General features: G+C 42.0%; 1 protein-coding gene across 1 annotated transcript; it reads left to right on the top strand.

Annotated features, from left to right (window-relative positions):
- Positions 1-3,284: 3,284 nt before the first annotated feature.
- On the top strand, positions 3,285-10,531 carry LOC104551731 (pantetheine hydrolase VNN2). The gene is made up of 7 exons (XM_061989759.1): positions 3,285-3,592; positions 3,691-3,821; positions 4,895-5,087; positions 5,687-5,978; positions 6,974-7,347; positions 7,516-7,686; positions 9,487-10,531. Exons 1-7 carry the CDS (start codon positions 3,356-3,358, stop codon positions 9,616-9,618), a joined length of 1,530 nt encoding a protein of 509 aa, XP_061845743.1. The 5' UTR covers positions 3,285-3,355; the 3' UTR covers positions 9,619-10,531.
- Positions 10,532-16,849: the final 6,318 nt, after the last annotated feature.

Raw genomic sequence — 16,849 nt, 5'->3', positions numbered from 1 at the left:
AGAAAAGGCCTTGTCCCGGAGAGGGATCCTATAACTGCAGAAACTGCAACTGTAGCAAAGAATCCAAGCCAGAGATATTCACCAAGGACTGCATCCCGTGTGAGGGACCCTATATCGGCAGAAGCCGCAGCTGCTGGGAACAACCCACACCAAAGAAGTTTGTTAAGGACTGTGTCCCGGGGGAGGAATCCCATGTTGGAGTAGGGGAAGAATGCCAGGAGTCGTCCTCATCTGAGAAGATAGAAGCAGCAGAGCCCATCTGTGAGAGACTGACCACATCTCCCATTCCCTGCCCCCCTGACCCGTTGATGAGGGAGGAGGTAGAGATATCGGGAGCAGGGAGCTGGGTCCGGGAAGAAAGGAGGGATGGGGGAGGGAGATCTTAAAGTGCTGGTTGTAATTTTCTCATCATCCTACTCCCTTTTGCTTTTATTCTGTTCTGTTTCTTGTAGAATAAACTTTCCTACTTTCCTCTCTAAGTCGAGTACTGGAGTCTGTTTTGCCTGGAACTGTAATTGGCAGCGAGCCCTCCCTGTCCTTGTCTCAATCCACAACAACCTTGCTCATCTTTTTACTCCCATTTCGCTGGGGCCTCCGCCATCCTAACAAGGGTGGGGGTGAATGGAGGCACCAAGCGAGAGATTGTCGTGGTGCTGCTGTACTAGCTGGGCCAAACCACAACAGATATGTTTAGCAAAAGCTCCAGGCAACGTACTCATGACTCATGGAAGCTCAACATCACTGCTGCTAGAGCCGCCTTCTCTTAAAACCTTCTTACTTTTAGAGTCAGTTCCTATCTGACCATAGACAGATCTCAATCCAGCAAGGCATTATCCAGGAAGATTCTCTTCCCATTGGTACAAGCTCAGCATGGAGACTGTACTTGTCCCCTGGAATGTGGTGGGTGATACCTCATCTCTCTCCCAGGGAAAGGATCTGGATTTAAGGGAGGCTATAGCAAGAAGATCTCATCCAGCAATGCAGAAGGGATTCGGTGAGTGTGTGTGGCCAGTGTCAGAGCTGAGGGCTGCTCCTTCGGTTTTGCTCACTGCTGATGCCAGTCCTACAGCTAAGGGAATGTGTATGCAGGAAGGATATGATCCTAACCCTGAATGCGGTGAGTATCTTGAATTGAGGATTCAAGATTGGTTCAAAGCCATTGCGGTTTTGTTTAGGTACATTGTATGTTGTTTTCCTATGGAAGACTGGCATAAGCTGTCACTATGCTAAATTCTTGCTACAAAGATTGCATAACATTTATTATTGTGAAATGTGTTATTGTGTGAAGTGAGTCAAGAATATAGAAACTAGTCCATTATCCACATACTAACTCAGTCTGTATAAAGACAAGACTGTATGTAACCACCGACAATAAATACTTCTTCAAGGGACATGCAGAAAAACAGTGTTTTGTTACCTAACAGCTGAGTTAGAAACAAAGAAGCTAAGAAACCCAGGCAACTAGATACAAGTGATTTTTGTGCATGTGCAGCATTAATGGCAAGATTTCTGTGGGAGTGATCTGTAGACGTAAGAAAGCAGACTGCAACATTTAGAAATTCTGGGTTCCATTCATTAAATTTTTGCAATAGAGATCTTTGGGAACGAGAGGCTTTCAAAACTCAGTTAGTAAGCAGTGTGCTGTTGGGTTTGTCAGGCAAATAGGCTGCCTGGCAGCCCCCCTTGATTTGCATCTGCCCCAGAAGGCACTGCAATGCTGAGCTGGTGCTTTGGTGAGCTGGGGTGGGACAGGCAGTGTGCATGTGGCAGCACAGGACTAGGGCCCAGACACCTGCTTCCTGCTGCCCTTTCTGCCCCAAGGGCCCTCGAGTCTGACAGAATGTGTCCATGATGGTCTTTGCTGAGATTTCCCAAGCTCTGCCTTGTTTTCCTGCTGGGAGCTGGGCTTGCCTCAGGTCACATTGCTGCTGCAGTGCCACACCTGCATCATTTGCAGATCTGGCAAGCAATGTGTTTCTTCAGCTGTAGCACAGTGGTGGCTTCCTTGTCAGTGGTGTAAGGCAGAATTGCTCAATGCTGGCAGCTCCCTTCCCTTTGCTCTTGTCAGGCTTTCCAGGCAGTGTGATTGTATCTCCTGCTGGCAGCTTTCTGCCACTCCGGGGAATTCCCAGGTGTTGTGTAAGACTGTCCTTTTAAAGCCCCTTGTGTTTGCTTGCCCCTGGCCTCCTCTTGGGTGACTTCCAGGCTCCAGCCATGAGGCTTCGTGAAGCTGGTGCCTCTGCTGTGCTTGTGGTGCTGTGTGCTCTGGAGGCCTGTGCCCTGGACAGCTACATTGCAGCTGTCTACGAGCACAGTGTGGTCTTGTCAGAGGACACTGAAGTGCCGGTTTCTCCTGAGGAGGTCTTGATGCTGATGAACAAAGATAAGACGTCTGGGTGAAACTACACAGAAAAGAGGAAAATAATGTCACCAATATTTTCTTTGGTTTCTTTCTGATTAAGAAGGTTATGTTCCTTTACCGTCACAGACATACTGCAGGTCGAACAAAAGTTTTTTTATGAAGCACCAGAAACTATAGAAGTAGCATTCTATTTCCAAAATACTAAGCAAAAATTGCTTTCCATGAGAAAAAGCCTGCTTTGTACAACTAAATGCAAATTGTTTATTGTGCAAAAAATGCCATTTGTAACAAAAATAGTAAGAAGCCAACTGTGTTATTTAATTCTTTCTCACAAAGCGAGTATGTTTCTTCTAGGCAGAGATCAGCACAGTCACCTTATGCTGGAGTATGGGCCCAGGAAGAAGCATCATTTCAAATTAGAAACAAGGTTAGGGAATGTTGCAGCATGAGCTCAGGAGAGAGGACACTCTCAGGGCATCTGCTACAACTCCAAGGAGCGCTAGGCCAAAGGCAAGAGGCATGACAGATTCATACATGTCCTAAGAGCTGATGGATCATCCCCACTCTGAAGCACACAGCTGTACCTCATGCAGGTGGTTACCTTAAGCACCAGCTGAATTTTTAACCAATGGCAGCCACGTGCAGTAAGGTTATATGGAGCAGTTTGACCTAAGCAGGGAAGTCTGCGTTCACCCTGAGATGGATTTGGAAGCCTGGAGGGGAATGTGCAGATGTCCATTCCATGGAGCTCCCTGTAGATCAGTACTGCATCTGACATGGTCTCTTAGCCTTTTCTTCACCTTTCATTTATATAATTTCAAATTAGAAACAAGGTCTCACAGCAATGTTTATTTGAGTTCTCTCTAAAAAGAAATATCCTGATTGTTGGCAGACCTAAACTGTACTTTCCCAGATTGCTCAATAGAAGATTATTTCCAAAGGAAGCTTACTGGTGTCTGCCTCTCTCTGTCGGGTTTATATTCCCCACGCCTGATGCAGGAGCCACAGGCAGCAGCCATGCTCTCTCCCAGGCCTCTGCTGTGTGCTGCCGTGTTTGCGCTCACAGCCCTCCACACCCTGGGCTCCGACACCTTCATCGCCGCCGTCTACGAGCACGCAGTCATCCTGCCAGAGGCCACCAGCAAGCCCGTCTCTCCTGAGGATGCTCTGGCCCTGATGAACAGAAACATGGACGTCTTGGAAGGGGCCATCAAGGAAGCTGCGCAGCAGGTACTAGGTGTATTGTTGATAGTGAGAGGCTTCTGCTCCTGCAGACTCTTCTGGTTTTCTGTTGATGGGTGAGTTCTTAACGGAGCCTGTTGTGTCAGGGTGCCCACATCATCGTGACTCCCGAAGATGGCATTTACGGCTGGCGTTTCACGAGAGAAGCCATCTACCCCTACCTGGAGGATATCCCGGATCCAGCGGTGAGCTGGATTCCCTGCACCGACCCCACAAGGTGATTCCTTCTGCAGTGGTTAGTGGGATTTCAAACTGGTGTCTCATGGAGTCATGGGCTGCTCCCAACAAATGCCTACAAAATAGTATTTAAAGAAAAAAAAATCTATTTAAAATTCTCCAGTATCATAACAATGGGATGCATCAAAAAGAACTGTTAAATGGTCATGGGATTATGGAAGGTCAGAAGCACTGAAGAAGTCTTACTTTTTAAAATCATAAAATGAGGAAACTTTAGACAAAATTATTGTTCTTGTAACTTGCAAAACTTTATCACTTCATATCAATTGTGCAAATCTTCTGTAAGTTAAAGCTAATTTATTATCATGTCAGGTGCACAGATGAGACAAGGTGAGTCAAACCTCAGCTTATGTGTCAGGGTGATTCCAAAAATCAGATTGCACAAAATATGTTTCTAGATCTGAAAGAAATGCCTTTTAGAAATCCAGTCACTCATAAATTCTGCTGTTACACAGGGCTGCTCTGAATGCATGTCAGTGAGGGACACCAGCAGAACCAAATCTGTGTCTAAGCTAAGCTTTGGTACTCTTCTCTTCTGAGGCTTTATTAATCTAGATTTTAGGAGTCTTCATCTCTGTATATGCTATTTCCTTTTGTTTACTAAAGGCTTATGGGCAGCTGCCTTAAACAGAGTTAAGTCTTAAAAGAAGCATATAGTTATTTTTGAAATCAAGGCTTCTATCTGCCTGAAATTTTTTTTAAGTTACTTTAAGTTTATGTCTATATACTGATTTATCTTCTTTGTTTTCTGAAGTTCTCCATATATTTTTATGTGTATTAGTTGGGAATTACAAACACACAGAAAATAACAATTTTTAGGGTACAAGAAAGGCGAAAATGCAGAGACTACTTCTTAAAGTTAAAAGACCAACAAATTAAAATGACGCTATGAACAGAGAAGAAAATTAACAGGAACTATGATTTGATCTACCCCTTTTTCAGCACCTGTGGATGTGTAGTTAGTGGAGCAGTAATTTTGAATGCATTTCTTCCACATCTCGACTTAAACTTTTAATTTAATTTTTTTTTCTTTCACCACCAAAAATGCACTAGGTTTGGTCATGCTCCAGTGCAGGAACGACTCAGCTGCATGGCCAGGAATAACTCCATCTACGTGATTGCAAACATGGGGGACAAGAAGCCCTGTAACTCCAGTGATCCTGGCTGCCCCAGCGACAGTCGCTATCAGTACAATACTGATGTTGTCTTTGACCCAGAGGGGAAGCTAGTGGCTCGTTACCACAAGGTAAAGAGGCAGTTCAGCATCATGGTGTAATTGGCTTGAAATATATTTTTCATCTCTCTGGTACCAATTTCTGATGGCTTTTACAATAATTTTACAATATCATAGAGCAATAATCAATCCAGGATGATCTGATGCAAGGATCTGATGGCCAGAAGGAAGAGCAGGCAAGTGTTTGATCAGTCAGGCATTATTCCCAGAAGCACTGCAATGGCAGAATGCATACTGAATACCAGATACTTAGGGACTACATTTCTGATAATAAGTAGGAAAGAAGCCATGATAGAGTTTTCAGTACTCTTTAAATATTAGCTCATCCTTGATACAATTTTAGCCAATCCAGACAGCACTTTTGCAGGTGACATCTTGGCAAGGTTTAGCAGTTAATATTCTCTGTACATTGCTTCCAGGATGAAGCTGAGGCACAGCTGTAGCATTTTGCAGGGAGAGAGAGTTGGCTGGATGGATTTAAACCCACTACCCTGGCCAGCTCATGTATCTCAACCCACAGCTTTGCTTTAAAACCTACCTCAGACATAAAAGTAGCTGTTCTTAATCTTGCTTACTTTTAGTTTCTAATATGCCCTTTTCTTCACCTGCAGTACAACTTGTTTAGAAGAGAGACTCAGTTTAATTACCCAAAAGAGCCAGAAGCTGTCACCTTTGAGACTCCCTTTGGGAAGTTTGGCATTTTCACTTGCTTCGACATCCTTTTCCGTGAGCCTGCCGTGGTCCTGGTGAGCGAGTTGCAGGTGGACACCGTGCTCTTCCCAACGGCTTGGATGAACGTCCTGCCATTTCTGACCGCCGTTGAGTTTCACTCTGCCTGGGCTATGGGCATGGGTGTCAATTTACTTTCAGCAAATACTCATAACGTCAGCTTGGCAATGACAGGTAAGCTGTATGTTAGCCTCAGAGTACTGGATTCAGAAGGAGCAGAAATGTTGTACAAATAGTGAAGTCTCTGGAAAATAGTGTTTCAACCAGAATAAAAATCTTCCATTGTATTGAATGTAATAATTCAGGCAAGATAATATTGAATATTCCAGGAGAGGTAAAATTAAGAAGTCCATGGCATTACATTTTGATAATCTAAAAGTGAAATTTTATTTACATTTTTGGCCTCTCATTTAGAAGCAGCATTTTTGTTTAAAATCCAATCAATAGTTAAATGGAAAAAAAATGTTTTAGACAGAATTTAACAGCCTAAAATGAGAAGGAGGATTCCTCTTGTATATCAAATAAAACATTCTCAGACTTTTGTGAATGCTGAGGAATTAGAGATATTTATGTTTTGTTTTAATCTGAATAGTTTCTTACTGCCATTTAAATTTTTTTTTCCTAAAAACTGAGAAAATGTTGCTCTGGTTGCTTCTGTAATTCTCCCCTGAAGCTGAAGTGAAAGCCACAAAGGAACATTTCTGTGTGCCTTAAATATAGTATATGGTTTATAAATATATAAATCTAGTACATATAGAGTTTAGGCCACAGGGTTTCCTTCCCTGAAATGTAATTACATCCAAATTTGGGTTTTTTTTTTTTGGAGGGGGGGAAATATGCCACTCTTAGAGATCTGATTTGTATTCCAATTAACCTAAGTTCATTTCTTTTTTTAAAAAAAAGAATAGTCCCGTGTCAAATTGTCATTTAAGACTCAGATTAAAGATCCAGAAAAACACAAAACCTGTGAAGTTTTGGTCATATTTTTATACTCTGATGGGTATTTTAGCAGCTTTATGCTTTAAATTTTTTTCAAAGTTCTCATTCATGTGTTAACTAAAGCTAGTATGATCAAACAGCCTCTGTGTGTCGGATGGGGGTTGGCTGACCCCCATCAAGCCGTGCTCCAGGGTACCTGCTGATGGAGGGCTGGTGGGTGTCCTTTGCAGGCAGTGGGCTCTTCTCGCCGGAGGGACCTGTTGCCTACCATTATGACAGCGAGACTGAAGAGGGTCATCTCCTGCTAGCAGAGTTGAGATCACATCCCCGGCTTTCCCCCACCTACCCGCCTGCTGTCAACTGGAGCTCGTATGCTGCAAGGATCAAGAAATTTCCGCAAGAAAAGAATACTTTTTCAGGAGCTGTTCGGCGGGATATATTCACTTTCACTGAACTCAGACGCAAAACTGGAAACTACACAGTTTGCCAAAGAGACTTGTGCTGTCATTTGGTCTATCGAATGTCAAACAAGAGCAAAGATGAAGTTTATGTCCTCGGTGCATTTGACGGACTTCATGGTTCTCTCATAAAGTACCATTGGCAGGTAATTGACTTTGCGGGAGTTAAATGTAGGTTGTATATGCCTACATCTCAACCACTCCAAAACAACTATCCATGACTGTATCATGAGAACTTTTCTTGCTGTCAAATCCAGCTCTTGATTAATGAAAGTTTAGCAAAATTTTGACTTTCTATATCGTTCTCCCTGCAGATATGCACACTGCTCAAGTGCAAGAGCACAGACCGGAACACGTGTGGGCAGCCAGTGGAGACAGCTCAGACCAAGTTTGAGATGTTCTCCCTCAGTGGCACATTTGGCACCAACTATGTCTTTCCAGAAGTCTTGTACAGTGGGGTGGAGCTGGCCCCTGGGGAGTTCAAGGTAATGGCATACTCTGGAGCTGTTCGATAAGAGGTCTTCCAGGCTATGGTGCTGGAAGACAATATGATAGCAAATTCCCATCCACAACCAGCTTTCTTTGGTTCTGCAGATAATAAACCAAGGGAGCATTTAGAAGGATAAATTGAATTAATTCTTACTGATGAGAAAATGTACATGCTAAGGCTAACCTCTGCTGTGTTTTCTTTAACACATATACCTTCTCACTTCAGGTCCTAAGTCTAAAAATACCAGCAATTAAGGTGCTATTTTCTGCAGGTTTCTGCTGATAGACATTTTAGGCCACATAGAAATCAAATAGCCTGATAAATTGTCCAAGCAAGAAAAATTACTGATGAGTATCATGCATAAGAGCAGAGATCCTATGCAGTTGAATACATTAAAGGGGATTTTTAAGAGATTTTTAAGGTTTACTTACCCTGCCCTGGTGAGGCCTCATCTGGGCTCCTCAGCTCAAGAGGGAAAGAGAACTTCTTGATAGAGTCCAGTGCAGGGCCACCAAGATGATCAGGGGACTGGAGCATCTTCCTTATGAGGAAAGGCTGCGGGAGCTGGGGCTGTTGAGTCTGGAGAAGAGGAGACTGAGGGGGGATCTCATGAATATTTACAAATATCTAAATGATGGGTGTCAGGAGGTTGGAGCATCCCTTTTTTCTACAGTAGCTAGCAACAGGACAAGGGGTAATGGGTTGAAGCTGCAACACAAAAAACATAAGAAAAAACTAATTTATTGTGAGGGTGATGGAGCCCTGGCACAAGCTTCCCAGGGAGAGTGTGGAATTTCCTTCTCTGGAGGTCTTCAAAACCAGTCTGGATATGTTCCTGTGTGACCTGATCTAGGTAGACCGGCTTCTGCAGGGGAGTTGGACTAGATGATCTCTAAAGGTCCCTTCCAACCTTACCATTCAATAGGTTTTTTTATTTGAAACTTAATTGTGTATTTTTGCCAAAACATGTTTTCATTCATAGACCTTAGATTACGTTTATGTAAGAGGCTAAGTGAAATCTTAATTTATTTGGATGTGTTATTTCATAGCTTACAAGAGACAACAAAGACAGTGGAAAAGACTTGAAAAGTTTCAGGAGAAACAAGGATGTTTTTTTTATGAGCTAGATAATGGAAAAGCATTACTCACCCTACATATTTGGTTTGGATGGGAGTTCTGTAAAAGCATGTGCATCACAGGACTCATTGATCTGCTGAAGTATGACCATGGTCTAATTTATAAATACAGTCTATGTTTTCTTAACAAATACGTGCTTATTGTTGTCCCAGAGACACTTAAAAAGTTCACAGTATATGAACAACAATGATTCCAAACTGATTTGTAAAAAGCAACTGAGAAAAACAACATATGGCCAGTAGCTTAAAATTCTCTACTTCTACCTGAAAATTGTTTCTGGGTTTACATAAAAAAAAAAAAAAATCAAATTACTGTCTTAGATATAAAGTGTGGATCACCTTCATCACCATGTATGAGTAACTAACGAGAACCTAACAAATCCATTCTTCTCACTTTCTTCTACTCTAAGGTGAAAAATATGACGGTTTTTTTTTCCTAAAGACGGAGCTGGAGGAAGTTTTAAAGACCTTCAGGTCAAAGGAAATTTGGCAAGTCTATGGCAGAGCCAGAGAGAATTCTGATTTCTTTCATTGTCATCATTGCCTTTTAAAAGTACCACATAAAAATATTCAACATCTAAAGACTATCCTTTCTGTACCATGTGATATTGCTCCTCTATTACTGGACTATTAGTGTTTTTCTGTCTCTTTACAACCAGGTGCTACATGATGGACGTTTGAAAAGCAAGCACAGTACATCGAAACCAGTGGTAACAGTGACGCTTTTTGGAAGGCTTTATGAAAAGGACTGGCCGCATCCTCTCCGAACCTCCCATAATGTAGCTCCTTAGGTGTTACACAGCCACAATAGACAAGAGGGGAATTTCCTACAGTGATCCACCTCCTCACGATCTGTGGTAGTTATCTTGTATCATTCCTGTTCTGCAGTCTTCCACTTAACCTCAGCAGCTGTGGTAGTTGGATTTATTTAGGAGAAAGCAATGTGATCACTCTGTTGAGTACATGCTTTTAATAGCACTTGAGACAGCTGAATTATTTTTTAGCATGAATGCTCTGTCACATCAAATCTTTAATTAGAGGGATTTTTTTTCTAAAGATATCATGTAGATTGTCACAATAATACTAAAAAGAAGATTGATACTGAAATGTGTGAAGTTTGTCAGTTTGCTGCAGAACAAATCTTTTCCAAGGAAGCCTTTCTGTCCCTTTCCTGTTTTTCAGACTGTCTGTTTTTCTCATCCTTGCACACCAATGAATGTGTCCTCTCAGTGGACCTTGGTCCCATTCTGATTAAACAACTGTGCAATGGAGAGAAAACCAGTTTTGAGATGGTTTTAGGTGCAACTTTAGAGAAAGAAAGTGATCCTTCACAACACACACAGACGCTGAGTCTGGCTAAACCAGTTCCACAGTGCTTCTGAGCTTGCACTGCTTTGTGCATGGCAGATGTGTGTTGAGTCCAATGCATTTCATATCAGACTTATCACATAAACATAGTGTGCCAACACCTTTCCTAGGTATTAGGAAAATGTCTTCTAAACTGTGAAAACACAGGAAATAAAATGTTTTAGTAGCTGAAATAATTTTGCCACATAGTGTGAAAAATGGCATCATTTGGAACTTGTAGCATTAACAGGTAAAATTTGGCAGTCCTGGGCCTGATTTGCACCACATGTGCCTTGGAGTGGTCTCTATCTCAATGCTTATCCCATGGTCTTTTGCCTCTACCACCCTTCATATCACTCACAGACTGCACCATGCACTGAGCTGTGCCAAATGTGGCACACAAGAAAGACTCTGTGATTTCCTACCCCAGGCACACCAATGTGTGTTATCCAGAAGTTGTCAAAATCACATTAGTTCTGTTTTCTCATATGCTGCTGTTTTTCAGCACACAGCTTTGGAGGCTCCTTCTGGGACTTGTTTCATCCTGGAAATAAAACAGCTGAGATCATTCTCAGGGGAAGGACTGCACAGCTTGGGACCAGTTATTGAAGTCAAGCAGGTCTTCGAGGTCATGCTCGCTGGTGACTTGTCCAGCATCTTGCCTATTTGTCACCTCACTTGTGGTTGTAACCCAGACTAGGGTTACAAGCAGAAGTTTTGGTCAAGAAAGGTGTTGTGGTTTAGGCCCCTCAGGGAACAAAAGACCACAATTAGCCTCAAGTGCCAAAGACCTGGGGATTGCCAAAGGGCAGGGAGAGCTTGATTGCCACTTAAGGTCCAGGACAAAACAGACCAGGCTACTTGGTTTGGGGAAGAAAACAGAAAATAATTTAATGCAACATCAACTAAAATAACCATAAAACCCCAAAACATAACCAAAATAAAACAACACAGAGTGGTACAATGTTGAAGAGTCTGACCAGCCCTTTAAGACCACCTTCTCCCCACTTCTCCCCTCTTCCTGGGCTCAGAGCCTTGATCCTGGTGTTTTTACCTCCTCCCCCGCTGAACAGCTCAGGGGGGCAGGCAGTGGGGGTTTCAGTCAGTCTATTCCTGATAGCTTCTGCCCTTTGTCTCTCCTCAGGGCAGGTGGGCTCTGCACCAGTCCTCCCTGCAAGTCTGTGGGGTACCTCACACACATGGCAGCCCTGCACGGGCTGCTCCAACATGCATTTATCCCAAAGGCTGCAGCTCCTCTCTGCCTCTCGTGTGGGGCTGCTCTGTGGCACACAGGCTCTCCAGCACAGCCTGGGCCATGGCTGCCTCCCCACACAGTCCCTCGCCTGTCTGGTTGCACTCACATGGAGCTGCTGGTGGCTCTCAGTCCTTCTGTGGCCCCACATGGGTTGGAGGGTACAGCCTGCATTCTCACCACGGCTTGCAGAGGAATCTCTGGTCTGCTGCTCCTCCTTCCTTCCTCCTTCTCTGACTGTGGGGTCTACGTGGTCGCCTCCCTCTTGTATCACTCTTACACCTCCTGCCAGCACTTCAAATTCCCATCCCTAAATACTGATCACAGAAGAGCCAGATTGGCCCAGCCGGGATGGAGGTGGGTCTCCAGGAGCCAGAGGAGAGTCCAAAAACTTTACCGAGTCTTCACTGTAACCCACTCCCCCTGTTACCAAGCAAAAGCTGTTCCTTGCTAAACCATGACAAGAGGTTATGACCAATCTGTGGCAATAATCATCCCACATGAGTATTGGGTGTGTAGTGTGTATGAGGCCAAGAATTTCAAGATGCAGCCATCCATGCTCAAGGGTGGGAGCTGACTCTGTTACCTGAGCCAGTCTGATACACTCCAGGAAAACCTTGTCTTGTCCATAATAGGCTGCAGTTTGGGAAGGGCAAACAAGGTTGGTTATGTTGGTTATGAAGGTCTGTATGGCCATCCTGTTGACCACGCAGGTCTGTTGGTTTGCACTGGGGACAGCACAGTCAGACATACATTGCAGAAAGTATCTCTTCAGTAGAGCAGTGGGAAGCTTTGCCCTGGGGTCGATCCCCACAGTGGTGCTTCCTCATCCATCCTCAGAGCTGCTCACTCAACTCTCTGTCCTGGGAGAGCTCAAGGAAACGCTTTAAGAAGGACAACAGCTAGCCCAATTTGGAAGCTCCAGTACTGAAAAAGTTGTAAAGTAGTTTTTAACTTGAAAACCTAATTCTTTCTGCTGACCCTGAACCCTGCTTTTTCTTCTCTTGACTCCAGAGGAGGTACCTCTGATTCCTTTCTGTTCTAGTCTTGGTCTCTCCTTGAGACAAGACAGGCCTTGGCTCCAGGGGGATAGGGCTGGAAGAAAGAGGGAATCCCACAGGGACTGCAGAAGGCTGCTGCTTCCTGCAGCCCCCTGACCTCACAAGAGCTCCAAGAGCTGTAAATCCATCCGTGGAGCCAGTAACACACTTCCTTCTCACATGCCCTGCTGCTTACCTCCATCTCCCCCTGGGCTGCTGTTCAGGTGAAATATGCTTTTATTACCTGTCCTAGAACCACTCAGATGGAAAAGTAAAAAAGTCAGTGTGAGTTTGTTAGTGTTAATGAAAATGTGCCCCTGAGGAGATTACTACATTTTAAATAAATATTTTTCTTTTATTCAAGGGTGAATTTATGCTGCATTCTGTTCACTTGTCACTATTCAACCTGTGATTACTGGACGTAAAAATATCTCTCGTGTTGCTTACTGGTGTTTCTGAAGTATGGACTTCTTCCCAGATACATGCAGAGCTTAGCTTGCTAGTTGAGTAGCTTATAGGATATCAGGAATGACTCTAGAACCTCATCCATTAGGGATGCAGAAGTCCAGGATTCTTTGAAAATGGTAATAAAATCAAATTTGAAGAACAGTCAACCTTTAGTTTTCAAGATTTGCTGAACACCTTTCCTCTATCTGAGAATGTAATAAGTGCCATGCAATGGACCAGGACTATTGCAGAAGTCTTAGAATAACTCCATCATTTTAATGCACCAGAACCAGGAACCCTGCTTTTGTGTAAGGACTCCCTGAAAAAAACAAGTAGGTCTTCAACTGAGGAGCTCGGTGTTCACAGTGACTACATGAATTAGGCTATGTGAGTTTTTGTAATAAAGGCCAATTTCAGATGATGCAAATTACAGAAACATTCAGAATACAGAAATAGACAGATAATGAATCACTGATGCAACAAATCACATCCACTGAGAACAGTTTCCATTCAAGTCATGGAAAGTTAACTGGTCACAAGCTTACTTTCCTACCTGATAGGTGAGAGTTAGAACAGAGAGTTTTCCTTAAGGGACAGAATTTGAGTTTTTAAAAGAACAGGAGTGTTTACTGGCTCTGAGACAGATACACCAGAGCAGAAGAATCAAATTAATTTCTATGTAATTCATGTCAATGACTCCACCTCAAAAGCTACTCCAGATGGTATCCTAATGAACTTCATGCTTTTCTGAGCTGGAAAAGCCTGTCCTTCACACATCATTATTTCTTCCTTGTACCTTGATGCTGGCCAAAGCAAACAAGACCCACCTGTTGGCAGTGTTTTTGATGATACAGAAAGAAAAACAGTAGATTTTATTGAGGCAAGGCTTCAGAAGAAGTTAGAAAAATACTACATTGGAACAAATGTGGTCCAAATAGCTGACTTAAGACTGTTATCACTTTAGGGAAACTTTAACTTTGAGTAAAAACTAATGTACTTCATTGTAGATACTGAATTAAAGCAAGCAGATCTAGAGCTAAAAGTGACAAATTTTAATTTTGTTGTTTTGTTTTTTTTCTAAAGAGAGTAGGACACTACAGCCGTGCTTTTGTATGCATATTTTAGTCATCATAACCCTATTATCCATTAAATAACTTGTAACAGTGAGGTACAGTCAGAGTTTGTGCAAATATTAGACTCAGTAACACAATACTAGTGTTTATTAAAAACTCATGTTATCATAAGTGAATTGCAGGCAGTATGGGACATGGTTGCTAGGCACTCAGGATCTGTGGTAGACAGAATGACCTTAACCTGAGTTTGAAGAATTCATGTATTTCTAATTAACCATGAAATGCATTATAACCCCACCTCATCCAGGCAGTGTTGGTAATATCACTGTCCACCATGAGGACAGGAAAGCTCAAAAAGAGAACTTCTAAAGGCCAATAAAGACAGCAGAAATTATTATAAGGCTTACCACAGTTAATACAGGAATGATCCTCAGTGCTTATGATGGACTACGAGATGTCATGGAGTTCAACAGAGAAATAATTCCAGTAAATCTTCTAAAAGTTAACCTCTCAACACCATAAACAACAGCATCTCTTACTGAAGCCACAGATGAACATTACAACATTGTCTACCCGTGGATCAGACCCAGCTAGAAATGATCAGTCTTTGTGAAACAGAATCTTAGCATATTGACAGCAGTATGTTAATTTCCTTTCAGTTTAGAAAAGAATTAAGAATTAGTAGAAGCACTTGTAGCCTCCATCTGTGAAAGTATTAAATTGTTTCTTGTAGCTACTCATTATTATAAAATTGTAAGTGAAATACTCCATTGTCTGTTCAGAAATTCTCATGGCAGCAGTGACTTTCCACTACGAATATGTACAATATAAGAATGCATTGTAACTACATGACTTTAACTTTGCTTATCCATCCTCACAGGTTAAAGTTATTTTTATGAACTTATGGTCTGGTAGCTGTGATGCTGTCAGGATGCAAGAACAGCAAGGAGTGTAGGAAGCAGTAAAATCTTTTAATGTCAGAAAAAATAGTCATTCTTTCAGAAAGTCCTTTGCAGAAAAAAAGAGAAGTATTTGCATACAGTGGCTTGCTTAGCTCGTGTGCTGCAAAATAACATAAAACAGTAAAAAAATCAGAGGAATACCTCAGAGATAGTCCTCAAGATAGGGTGATGACTTTTGTAACAGAGATTTCTGAACGTTTACTTCTAAATGATCATTAGGAGTGTCAGATGTATTAGAATTCATCAAAATCAAATGCATGGAAATGTTAAGGTCAGTTTTTATAGGAATGTTATTTTTCTGTTCTGCAACTCACTTTGTTGTGTTCTCTAGCCTTTTGCATTTGCTTTTTGTACACTATACAGTTATAGTTTGAGGGTTCTTTAAGGAAAAGACATTTTATTTTCAGGCAAAACTTTCTTAGTAATTCATGTTGTGCTTTTGAATGGTTTTGAAAAAAATTTGAAAACTCATTCTGCAACACTTATAAAAATCTTAGGCAAAATATAACAATGACAATAAGTTTTAATACCCTAGCGACACGTCCATTAAGCTGAGCAAAGGCAGTACAGTGAACTTTAAGCCTATGCCATTGCCAAATCGCTTACAAACTCTTTAGGATACACTCTCCCATACTTGTTAGAGTATGTTTTCCATAAAGCATTTATTACTGTGCTGGATAAGTGCTGTTATCTATACCCAAGTTTTCTTTTCTTTTCTTTTCTTTTCTTTTCTTTTCTTTTCTTTTCTTTTCTTTTCTTTTCTTTTCTTTTCTTTTCTTTTCTTTTCTTTTCTTTTCTTTTCTTTTCTTTTCTTTTCTTTTCTTTTCTTTTCTTTTCTTTTCTTTTCTTTTCCTCTCCTCTCCTCTCCTCTCCTCTCCTCTCCTCTCCTCTCCTCTCCTCTCCTCTCCTCTCCTCTCCTCTCCTCTCCTCTCCTCTCCTCTCCTCTCCTCTCCTCTCCTCTCCTCTCCTCTCCTCTCCTCTCCTCTCCTCTCCTCTCCTCATTTTGTCTCCAGTAAGAGCCAGAAAATCTTGACAATGCTCTTTTCATTGTCGTCCAATAAAGTCAAACAGTGCCAGTGAGTTCGCTATACTAATGCTAAAATCAGTGGTGGTACATCAGTTTACGTCTGTTGATTGTGCATTTGCACAGACAGAGATGTTATACATTTACTTTTAAACTCAGATAGTTGTATTCAGTTTTTTTCATGGAGGCTCTCACACAACTTGACTGGGTTTGATTGGAACTAGAAGTCATCATCCCTGCCCAGGAAAGTTCATAGAGACAGTGATCCATACAGCTCCCACCCTGGTGGACGTTAGGCACACTAGCCCTGTAAAAGCCCTAGTATCTTGGTTTGTCACCCAGCTGACAAATTGCACTAAAATTGACAAAAATAGATACAAACCTTTGTTTTTTTCCCATCCCTTCCTTGGTTGGTAGTTGCTCAATTTTCTCAGAGATGTTCTTATGCTGAGTTGGCTGCAATAGATAACATCATAACCAAATTGTGAAAACACATTGTAATTCATTTCTGGAAATTTATTCTTCAAAGGAAGAATTATATTTGCCTACGTAGAAATCAAATATATCTGACACCAAGACAGAAAATGGAAGTGCAAGCTGTAAAAAGGGACCACTAATGGACAGTGATGTACTTCCTGGCAGTTGGAATAGAAGACAGAAAGCCTTTGGCAGGTGCAGGTAAAAATACATATGTGATGCCTTTCATAACAGACATCAGTTAGCTGTACCTCAAGAGTATCAGATGGCTGTATGTATAAGGACCAGAGCTATAAAAAATTGCTCATTTGATCAATCATCATTACCTAGCAACAGACTTAAATATTTATCTTGTTGAAGTCTATCTAAGCCTATCTTTAATTTTCCACCAGGCATTTTA

Source organism: Colius striatus, chromosome 2 (genome assembly GCF_028858725.1).
Source record: "Colius striatus isolate bColStr4 chromosome 2, bColStr4.1.hap1, whole genome shotgun sequence".
Lineage (NCBI taxonomy): Eukaryota > Metazoa > Chordata > Aves > Coliiformes > Coliidae > Colius > Colius striatus.
This window is presented reverse-complemented; position numbering and strand designations above follow the sequence as displayed.